Below are 12337 nucleotides of genomic sequence, written 5' to 3'. Positions count from 1 at the left end.
TGAACGGCAGTTTTTAAAAATAATTTCCACGTAACTAAACACTTTTAAACTTCGTATACTGGTAGAATGTGTTTATAAAACATCTTTTTCTCTTGGCTTTATTGAGAAAATTCTATAGTTTGTAAGATATTTGTTGGGTTTTTTCTTCTTCAATTTCTGCAATTTCAACCAATCACTGATGTCTATTGAGGTGAAAACATTCTGTGCTGTATGAATATGTCCCTCGTTTAAGAAACAGATTGGGTTTATTTACATTTCTGAAGAAAAAAAAGATACCCTCCACCCCTAACCCTAACCCTAAAACAGATTGAAATGCAATACTAGGGTCATAATTATGGGTGATAATTTCATATGCCACCGCTAGAAAAAACTGCCGTTCAAAGCGAAAAGATCCAGTTTCTTTTCTGCATGCGTCTTGTGAATGAAAGCAAATAATTAAACCCCAAAGATTTTTTTTGCATATCAAGAACCACATTGTCCAATTTCCTTCTTTTAAACAGTAGTCAATCAAATGCTATTTAACCCTTTTGATACAAACCTGGCTGAAACTGCCTCTGGCTCTGTAGTACAAATGTCACAGTTTCAAAAATTCTGAATTAAAATCTTCCACCATTAGTCTATGTTCCTAACACTAGCTTAATTATTACTTATATTTAAAATTGTGGAGGCGCAATGGCCCAGTGGTTAGGGCAGCGGACTCGCGGTCATAGGATCGCGGTTTCGATTCCCAGACCGGGCGTTGTGTGTGTTTATTGAGCGAAAACACCTAAAGCTCCACGAGGCTCCGGCAGGGGATGGTGGTGATCCCTGCTGTACTCTTTCACCACAACTTTCTCTCACTCTTACTTCCTGTTTCTGTTGTACCTGTATTTCAAAGGGCCGGCCTTGTCACTCTCTGTGTCACGCTGAATATCCCCGAGAACTACGTTAAGGGTACACGTGTCTGTGGAGTGCTCAGCCACTTACATGTTAATTTCACGAGCAGGCTGTTCCGTTGATTCGGATCAACCGGAACCCTCGTCGTCGTAACCGACGAAGTGCTTCTCTCTATTTAAAATTAATTGAAAGAAACACAGAGCATCTCAACAGAAATATGGTAGCAAAAGGGTTAAATAATGAAACAACTATTTTACACAATCCTTCCCAATTTCATTATTTTCCAAAATTAACTAAAATACTGACAAGGTAGTCCTTCATAAGAAACATGGTCGTGAAAGAGTTAATTACTTGAACTATGTACTGAAATGAAAACAAATTAATTGGTCAAAGTAATAATATATGAGAGAGAGGATTAGAGAAAGGGAGACAAGAAAAAAAAAAGACAAACATAATAACTGGTGTATATACTTATTGTATTTGTTGTAATCCGCATACTGTCTTGACTGAGAAATCTTTTCGGAACTGCCTACAAGTTTGTTTGGATGGTTATATTTTCTGAAATGGTTGCTGGAAAAATAGGGAGAGAAAGAGAGAGAGAACAATAATGGCTAATTCATACTTTCTGCTCCCTTAAAGCATCCCAGCTGACAAAACAGGGGTGGGGTACAAAAGAGGGAGAGATGGAGACTGTTCCTACAGCTTTAAAAATATCCACAGAGAGAGAGAGAGAATGAGAAAATGTTTCAGAAATTTAGAGCAGGCAAAGCTGTGTAGTTCAGAAGTTTGTTTTCAAACTGTGGATCCTGGGTCCCAGATTGGTCCTACTGCACAGTACCCTGGACAAGTATTTCTATAGTGTCAAGCTAACTAATACTTTGTGAGTGACAATCTGGTAGATGGAGACTGTGCAGAAGCCCATCATGTGAATGCACATGACACAGTGCATGCATGCATACATGCCGATGTTGGACTACTTTCTGCATATACTCTTTACTCTCTTTTTTAGTCTTTTACTTGTTTCAGTCATTTGACTGCAGCCATGCTGGAGCACCACCTTTAGTCGAGCAAATCGACCCCGGGACTTATTCTTTGTAAGCCCAGTACTTATTCTATCGGTCTCTTTTGCCGAACCGCTAAGTGACAGGGACGTAAATACACCAGCACCGGTTGTCAAGCAATGCTAGGGGGACAAACATACACACACACATACATACATATATATATATATATGACAGGCTTCTTTCAGTTTCCGTTTACCAAATCCACTCACAAGGCTTTGGTCGGCCTGAGGCTATAGCAGAAGACACTTGCCCAAGATGCCACGCAGTGGGACTGAACCCGGAACCATGTGGTTGGTTAACAAGCTACTTACCACACAGCCACTCCTGCGTCTATGAGCAACTTCTTTGATCAACTGGACAACACATTGGATCTGCATGCGAAATGGCCAAGTATTTCACAGACATGTACCCATGACAAAATTCACATGTAGAATCAGCATAACACACCCTGTGACAAAACTAGACCTTTCAATTACAGGTACTGTCCATCCAAAAGGGCTCTACACATTTTTTTTCTACCTGAATTACACTTACAAGGTTTGGGTCGAACCACAAGCTGCCATTCTAAGATTAAACCAAGGACCCCATGGTTACAAAGCAAATTTCTTAAACCCCTCAGCTGTATACACAGACCAATGTTTACATTTACACAGGTCTAAAAATCAGCATTGGATAAACTGCTTCTCTGTATCTCCTGTGACTTAACAGTTTGACAAATAGAGCTTGATTAACGAGTACTGGACTGATGAAAGTACTGGAGTCAATGTGACTGAAGGTGGTACCACAGCAAAGCTACAGTCTAATAATGGAAGCCAATAAAAGAAACAGAATTCTCAGAAAAGTAGGGTAGGACCAAGCAGAGCAAAGATGATATTACAACTTCTCTTCTCTAAAATAAGCAGAGAAGTAAATTATTAGTAAATTTTCTCTCATCATCATCATCGTTGAACGTCCGCTTTCCATGCTAGCATGGGTTGGACGATTTTGACTGAGGGCTGGTGAACCAGATGGCTGCACCAGGCTCCAATCTTGATCTGGCAGAGTTTCTACAGCTGGATGCCCTTCCTAATGCCAATCACTCCAAGAGTGTAGTGGGTGATTTTTACGGGCCACCAGCCCAGCACGGGGGCCAGTCAGGCGGTACTGGCAATGACCTCACTCGAATCTTTTTACATGTGCCAGTGAAGCGACGTTGGTAATGATCACGCTCGAATGGTGCCCTTTTACTCTCGGTAATATAAAATATAGGAACAAAAGTTTGTTTTTCAAATGCAGTCTGTTACTACACATACATTCAGGAATACGATACCTAGCTACAAGTGCAGGTCAAAAGAAAACAGCATAAATGTAAATATTTTATGTATATATATACTCTTTACTCTTACTTGTTTCAGTCATTTGACTGTGGCCATGCTGGAGCACCACCTTTTAGTCGAGCAAATCAACCCCAAGACTTATTCTTTGTAAGCCTAGTACTTATTCTATCAGCCTTTTTTGCCGAACCGCTAAGTTATGGGGATGTAAACATACTAGCATCGGTTGTCAAACGATGTTGGGGGGGACAAACACAGACACACATACACATACATATATACGACGGGCTTCTTTCAGTTTCCGTCTACCAAATCCATTCACAATGCTTTAGTCGGCCTGAGGCTATAGCAGAAGACACTTGCCCAAGATGCCACGCAGTGGGACTGAACCCGGAACCATGTGGTTGGTTAGCAAGCTACTTACCACACAGCCACTCCTGCGCCTATACATTATATATATTATTTATCTCTTAAGATGACTGGTTCCAATCCAGTCAGAGACCTATGGAAACATGTAGGAACAAGACATCACCTGCCTAACAAATAAGGGCAGTGCTTGACAGGTACATTATTTTATCAACCCCTGAAAGAAAGTTTGTTCTGATGGGATTTGAACTCAGTCATAAGCCTACATCACTTTATGTTCTGTCTGTTGCTCTTTTGATTTTTTCCAAATAAACTATTGTCACTTCAAGAAACTGGTATGCAGTTCAACAAAGATTTCACAATAAAAAAAACATAGTTTATAATATATTAGTAGCAACATCTTCACTGAAAACCAAATTTCACTGTAAGCACACACTACTGGGAGAAAGCACATGTCTTTGGATATTGAATACTCTCTGCACTCACAGTAAATAAAAACACTTCTGACTCCTCTCCCACACCCCGTGCTAGAGCAATAATGTAGTTCATAGACCTCCAACACATCCTTCTAGAGTGACTGGTGAGCAAGTAGAGGAAAAATAAGATTAAGAGGTTCTTTGGTCCAGTTCCACTGGAGACTTGACAACCTCCCAATTGTGGGTACCATGAGAAATTATACCCAGTGCACACTGAGAAGCGGTTGGCAAATAAGTGGCAAAAGAACATAGGACAGTTAGCTCCCTTTAGTCGACTTCTTTCGCCCAAGAACTCATCATTATTGGCCTCTCTTGTACTGGTGCCAAGAGAAAATACAATCAGTACAAGATGTCAAGTGGATAGCAGATGAGAGAGAGAGATAGAGAGCATGGGCTTGTTAGTTCCCTTTAGTCAACTTCTCTCACCACGAACTTATCCAACCTCTCTCATGCTAGTGTCAGGAGAGAACACACCCAACACACATGGTAAAGTGGTTGGAGATAAGACGGTAGAAATTAAAACTTATGTGACACATATGTACACCAGTCTATGAGAGCAGTAGCTCCCCAATAAGGAATAACAACTCGGCATACGTCATACAACCAATGGAAAGTAGACATAAAATTTATGATGATGTTGATGATAAATGCACACATATACACATATCTTCATTGAGTAGACTCGGATTATGATATTAACCCTTTAGTGTTCAGATTATTCTATCAAACATAATGCTTATTGATACACATTGATTTGAATTAATCATGCATTATCTCATATCTTCAAGATGTTGATGGTGCAATTACTTAATGTAGAATAACATTGTAGGGTAGGTGTGAGAGCCTGGATCTGGTCAGTTTGAGTATAAAACAGATTAAATATTTTGGCCGGATATGGCCGGTTTAAATACTAAAGGGTTAAGTAATCTCAATAACATACTTGGTGAGTCAATATTGCTTCTATTATCCTGGGAACACTTTACAACTGTGCAACATAATGCCTTTGAAGTATTACAAGAACGGCCCAAAACATTTGCACAGTTGTAAGGCATCATCCAATTAAAAACATCAAGGGTATATAGACAGGTACATAGATAAGAGAGACATGGGTGCAGGCTTGGCTGTGTGGTTAAGATCAGAAAGAGAGGAGGATAGGGAGGAATACAGAATGGACAGGAAGAGAGAAGCAGAAAAGATGAAGACAGAAACAAAAAGATCATCATCATCATCATCATTTAGCATCCACTTTCCATGCTGGCATGGGTTGGACGGTGCAACTGGGGTCTGGGAAGCCAGAAGGCTGCACCAGGCCCAGTCTGATCTGGCAATGTTTCTACGGCTGGATGCCCTTCCTAATGCCAACCACTCCATGAGTGTAGTGGGTGCTTTTTACGTGCCACCTGCACAGGTGCCAGACAAGTCTGGCAAACGGCCATGGTCGGATGGTGCTTTTTACGTGCCACCGGCAAAAAGATGGAGAAATAAATAAAAAGAGAGGGAAAAGAGTTAGAGAAAGAGGAGAAACTAATTAAAAGGGAGAGTAAATTAGGTAGGGGGGGTGTCTTTCAGAAAATTGGTGAGGCTTTCCTTTCTTGGTCTCTTTAACTTAACCTGAGAGACAGAAAAGATCTCCGCACTTCAACAGTCTTTAATTCATTGACGCCAAAAGGACAAAAACCAAAGTTGACTTAGGGACAATTACAACCTTAGAGAGAGGGGAGGAGAGCAAGAGAGATAAGGGGCAGAGGCGAAGAAGATGAGTGAATCAAGAGACACTAGATACAGGGAGAAGGAGCAGAAATAAGAAGCGTGTGGGAATATAGAGGTTCTTACCGTCTGCGGTCATTGCGATCTCGACTGCGGCTGCGTTCTCGACTGCGACTACGTTCTCGACTGCGGCTGCGTTCTCGACTGCGACTTTTTTTCCTAAAACATTAAAAGATAACACTAAGTTTTACATCGCTGATGCTGATAATGATGATGGTAGTGGTGAATGATGAAATACAAGTCACCATCCTGTAACAATTACAAACAACAATGAATAGCTACTGTTGTTATAGTATTAGTATTGATGAATGTACTATTATATATATATATATATATATATATATATATATATAAAATATATATATAAAAATACAAAATGGGACAAGAACGCAAAACACTCAGAGAGACGATATATATATATATATATATGTATATATATATCAGAAATATTAAATTTCTAAATATCTCATAGAGATATGTACGGTGGTGGAGCGATAGAGTGGTTGTATACTGTCAACTTAACGTGACAGTCCTGTAAGGGAATTACACCACCGCTGTTTAGCCCGAGGAAGCATTGACGCTTCCTGTCGGCCTTGACACATTTCCTGAGTCCTTATATATTTACGAAGGGGAGGGGTGTTTGTCTCCCCTTCATAAATATATAAGGACACAGGAAATGTGTCAAGGCCGACAGGAAGCGTCGATTCTTCCTAGGGCTAAACAGCGGTGGTGTAATTCCCTTACAGGACTGTCAGGTTAAGTTGACAGTATACAACCACTCTCTATATATATATATATATATATATATATATATATATATATATATATATATGTACTTTAAAAAATACAAAAAACACTTGGTATTTTATGCATTATAAAATTCGCTGTTGTTGAAACATTATATAATTTTGATAATTCACCTCTTCAATGTTAAGCAAAGATTGCTAAATATTTGTGCATGAGAGACAAAGAGAGAGAGATTACTGAAACTATGTCCAACAGGTGCATAGACATGATCAGAGTCTGTACATTGTGCAAACACTGTACATATTTCAATAGAACCTCCATCAGTGTCAATGACAAGTGTGCCAAGTCATTTCATAAACAGGACTATCTATTCATTGCATATTACAAAATAAAAATGTAAAAACTTGAAGAAAATATGAAATAAATAACCTGAATGATGAATTTCAAAGAATGCAGCTATAAACAGCATATCATATATTAGATTAAAAACCCCTTGGATGGGGAAAACAGGTCCAAGGACTAACTACAGGACATGGACCCACATCTTCTGTACTCATGCTAAACATTATATTAAAGTAACCTTCAGTCTCCTGTCCACCAAATTTAATGCTTTATTCTTACAAGTGAGAAGGTAAATCTGTTTACATTTTGAAAATTCTTTGGATAGAAAAGAGGTTGAAGTTTACTTAACATGGGAACACAAAATGTAGGTTCATATCCCACAGGTAGATTTTTCCTTTCCTTTGAAAAGACTGTTTATGCAATATATTACATGCAACAGTAGAGTCAGTCCCGTTATATGGAGCAACAGCCTGGACACTTATCAAAAAGCTAGAATCCTAGCTAGATGAAACTTACACTTGAGTGTTGAGGGTAGTCTTAAACATATCTGGGAGAACTTGTCTGACCAAGAAGCAGCTGTATGGAGATCCCCTGCCGGTTTCCTCTATTATAAGGGAAAGGCACTTGCACTTTGCATGGAAGTTAACCAAGAGCTGGTGACTTAATAACTATAGATGCCAAAGCATAGCCATACTGGAGCAGGTCGTCCAAACAATGTATGTAGATCAACTCACTAGAGACACTCTCCAAAGACCTCCTTTGACTAATGCAGGATCAAAATGGGTGGCAAGGGGGTTTAAAATGCCCAAGCAAATTCAGCCAGATGATTACATGCTTTTATTTAGAATCAACAAGAACTTCAATAAAACACCCTGCAGTATTTGTTCCATCTCTTTATTTTCCTTGTTTAAATACTGCTGAAATCAACTTTGCTGTTCATCCCTCTCGAGTCAAGGAAGCAATATACTAGTCAAGTACCTACCTACCTCGCAGAATTACTGGCCTTGAACTAAAATTAAGATACTAGTATTTATAACTGTATCCACTTTGAGCTTTATCATAAAAATTATTTCCTACTCAATGCATTATAGGACAAGTGGCAGAGTATTCTACAGACATCAGTACTTTCAAAGTAAGCCTCAGGCAGAAGTATTACATAGTATGCAAGAGAGAGAGAGAGAGAAACAGTACTTTGAATTGCAATTTCTGCCAACCAAATTTCACTTACAAACACCATCCTTTAGCTTAACCCAAGACCAAGACACCAAGCTGTGGAATCAACCTAACGTTCTCATGATTGTGAAATCAGTTCCTTAGCTATCCAACTGCGACTGTGCATATACACACACATTAACACATTATACATATTTATATAGACACATGTACATGTGTGTGTGTGTGTGTGTGTTGAAAAATAGTTATTTCAAATGTTGAAATAAAAGTTACCCATGAAAATCCAAGTTCCAATCAAATATTAAAAACATTTTACCGTTCTCACACACAAAAATTCAATATTTTAAGAATGCACATACAAAGGACGTGTGATTTGGTATGAAGTAAAGAGTTAATATTGTTGCTATGTCTACAACAACAACCAACAAAATAAATCCCAATGATGAAACAGTGAAAGAATACCCACAACCCAGCTGCAGCTCCGCATCAGTGCAAACAAGGGGAAAAGGGGCCAGTGAAGGTAGTCTCAACCACAACAAACAGCAGCTGAATTGCCGTAACGTTTGTTTTTTCTTTCTTTTTTTTTTCTTTCTTCCCCAAAGTCTCTGATACACATAAAGACAGGATGCAGAGTTGCCACAGGTAACTTCTCAACTGTTTGGGCCACAAAACACACCCAGTCCACACTATTAAGCGGTAAGTCCTTAACCCTTTAGTGTTCGCATTATTTTGCCAAAATGAATGCTTCTTCATCCACTTTGTTTTGAACTAATCATGCATTATCTTGTAGCTATGAGATTATGATGAGGTAGCTGTTAATTTTTAAAACGATATTGTAGGGTTGGTGTGAGAGACCAAATCTGGCCAGTTTGAACATAAAACAGGCAGAATACTTCTGGCCAGATATGGCTGGTTTAAATGAGAAAAACCATACATTAAAAAATATGAAAGAGATACAGATCAGCAAATCTAGGAAAGCAGTGAGTGACTCCCAAGTGTACTCAGATCATAGTGAGATTGTGTCCAACCATAGTGCAAAAAAGATAATAAATGCTTATTAGTCTGCGGGCTAGACATTTTGAGCCAGAGCACATGGGTGCAACCACAATCTGCAAGAAACCAAGCCAAATACACACAGTCATTGATTTACAAGTGTTCACTATACACACAGCTGATATTGCTTAGTATTGACAAATACAAACATGTACAGAGATGCAAACACACATATCAAGGGAGCACCACTGCAAAAAATTTTTTTATAATTCATGAGTATCTTACTCTAAAATATAATGTATCTTATAGAGTAAGTAGATGAGCCTTCTACAGCTTATCTTTAATAAAACTTTCACTTCTTCTTACAGCATTCACCCGGGATGGGTTGAGCTGGCTTCATTCATCCTCAATGCTGCATCTCTCACAAACGCCGACCAGGCCTGGCGATTTGAGGCTAACGATCGCGTGATCTCCGACCACTCCTTATTCCAGCGGCGAACGCCATAGATATGGTGGCCTAGGTTGGGTTCCAGATCAGCCTTGACTGTCATCAACCAGGTTTTTCGTTGTCCACCACATCGCTTTCGCCAACCCTGAAGGGGAGCTGGGGCAATTGCTTCGTAGATGAATTCTCCTGGTTGACGACGGAGGGCATGACCCAGCCAACTCAGACGTATCGTTAGGATGACTTGTCGGAGGGAGGTGATTCTGCACTGGTGTCACACCGAATTGTTGGAGACAAAGTGATGCCATCGAACACGAAAGATGAGGCGTAGACAGAGGTGATCGAAGGATTCTAGTCGCTTAATGTGACACTATGTGTGTGTGTGAGAGAGAGAGAGAGAGAGAGACGTGCCTTCTGTACAATGGTACACTGAATCTGTTTTTTTTTGCTTAGTCTGAATGACATCTAATGTTTGCATTAATATCATAACACACAACTTTACAACAGATTTTTACAAAATTTTGGTAAGACAGATTGCACCAACCAACAGAAATATGTCATTGCAATGTGGGAACTGTGTGTGGGCTAAGGTGCCCACAAATTTAAAAAGTAGTCAATGTATTTGGATGTAAGGTGAGTTATTTTATATTTCAAAAGTCAAGTATTACTGTCCTCCAAATAAAACTTCATTCTAGCAGTACGATCTCATGTTGTCTCACTGCATGGTACCTTTGGCAAGTGTCTTCTACTATGGCCCTGGACCAGCCAAAGCCTTGTGAATGGATATACACCTATCAGAGGTGTGTGTATGGATGTATAGAGAGACAGGCAGATAGATAGGTGGAGAGGTGTAAGTATCTGTGTATAGATAGAGAGAGAGGTGGAGAGGTGTGTGTTGAAATCACATGGATAGTTGTAAATAAGAGTTACTGTCATACAACTAGCATCCTCTTGTTTCTCATCTCCTATAAAAACATCCCCAGCTACAGAGAAATATTTATCTTACTATGAGTTTATAAAGTGAGATTTTGTGACATGAAGAGCATGTGGCTGTAGAAAATCCACTTCAACAAACTCCATCCAACAATTTCCAGGCACGGAAGGGTAGATGTTAAAATAATGATAATTGTATATGTATCAACATCAATGGAAATTGTAGCTGTGATACCAGCGCCAGTGGTACGTAAAAAGCACCATCCGATCGTGTCCATTGCCAGCCTTGCCTGGCACATAAAAAGCACCCACTACACTCACGGAGTGGTTGGCGTTATGAAGGGCATCCAGCCGTAGAAACACTGCCAGATCAGACTGGAGCCTGGTACAGCCCACTGACTTCCCAGACCCCAGTTGAACCGTCCAACCCATGCTAGCATGGAAAGCGGACGCTAAATGATGATGATGATGATGTATGCGCTTGTGTATTCAAATAAAAAAATATATCTTACTGCAAGCACAATATGGCTAAATGATTCAGAAGTTCACTTAACAATCACTAGTTCTTGGGTTCAATCCTATAGCCTCTGCCTGACCCAGGTCTTGGGTGTAAAACTGAGTACACAAAACCTACACAGCGGAAGTTAATTGGGTGGATTGTAATTCAATTCAAAATGTACAGCTTTGTCATGCTGATTCCATCAAGAAATTGTTAAAGGTACACATCTGTGGAATACTTGGTCAAGTTTTCCACAGACAAGCACCTTAAATAATTCAACAAGCCTGGTATGTAGCTTCCAAATGGAAATGTGATAGGAAATTCTAATCTTGACTATATATATAATGGATCTATGATTATGTATATCAGAAAGAATATAAATAAGTTGAAAGAATTTGTTGACCTTTCATGGTTTTTGTAATTCTTTATGTTATATAATATTGTTGTTATATATTATATTCATAGCACTTAATGTAATATTGTAATATAAATAAATTATTGAATTGTCAATTGAATATCTGTATATTTAACCTTTATATATCTTCTTTATATATAAAAGTGAGGTTGTGTGCTGTCTGTCTCCTACGATTTAGATTCCTAACTACTCCCACATTTTGCGGTGCAGTTTAACCAAAAGCGGGTATCTTATAGTCGTGATTCATATCGAGCCCTTCTAGGTAATAGCACACGTCTACGAGGAGTCTACGATTAAAAAAAAAAATTTACCATCAATTTTTCCCATTTTTAATGCATTTTTTGGCATATATAAGGGAAGTAACTCTCTAAAAATTTATTAAATCTCAGAACGTAAAAAGCTACAGTAACCCCCCCTCCTTGTGGTTAGCCATATTGAGATGGCTATTATACTTTACATCTCTAAAAATGCTTATATAGTTATTTCCCTTACAAACCCGAGCAACGCCGGGCAATACTGCTAGTATATATATATAAATGAATTAATATATATATACACACACACATACATACATGCAAGTGAATGAACAAATGAAAGTAGTGCTTAACTCTTTAGCACTTACATTACTGTCAAATGCAATACTTGCTTATTCACATTGTTTTGAATTTATCATACATGATATCAAGGCTTTGAGGTTTCAAGGGTGTGACTGTCTAATTCTAGAATGGCATTGTAGAGTAGGCATAGGAGGTTGAATCTAGCCAGTTTTAACATATCTGGGGCAGATATGGCTGGTCTAAATGCTAAGGGTTTGTTAATACATTTGGTAGGAGTTACAAATATTTTTATATAAGTCTGAACCAGCTCCACACGGACAAGATTTTGAGGGCATGTAGGATGTGTCCATTGTATTAGATACTGATTCTCC

The 12337-nt window shown here is 38.9% G+C and overlaps 1 protein-coding gene across 8 annotated transcripts in view; it reads right to left on the bottom strand.

The window, feature by feature from the left end:
- LOC115226098 (RNA-binding protein 39) overlaps positions 1–12337 on the bottom strand; it is a 127172-nt gene that overhangs the window by 15719 nt on the left and 99116 nt on the right. For all 8 annotated transcript variants that reach the window (XM_029797079.2, XM_029797078.2, XM_029797080.2 and 5 more), the window contains 2 exons: positions 5929–6021; positions 1348–1446 (listed from right to left, as the gene is read on the bottom strand). In XM_029797079.2, the coding sequence (XP_029652939.1) occupies positions 1348–1446; positions 5929–6021 (192 nt within the window). The remainder of the gene's footprint in view (positions 1–1347; positions 1447–5928; positions 6022–12337) is intronic.

Source organism: Octopus sinensis, linkage group LG29, assembly GCF_006345805.1.
Source record: "Octopus sinensis linkage group LG29, ASM634580v1, whole genome shotgun sequence".
NCBI classification, from domain to species: Eukaryota; Metazoa; Mollusca; class Cephalopoda; order Octopoda; family Octopodidae; genus Octopus; species Octopus sinensis.
This window is presented reverse-complemented; position numbering and strand designations above follow the sequence as displayed.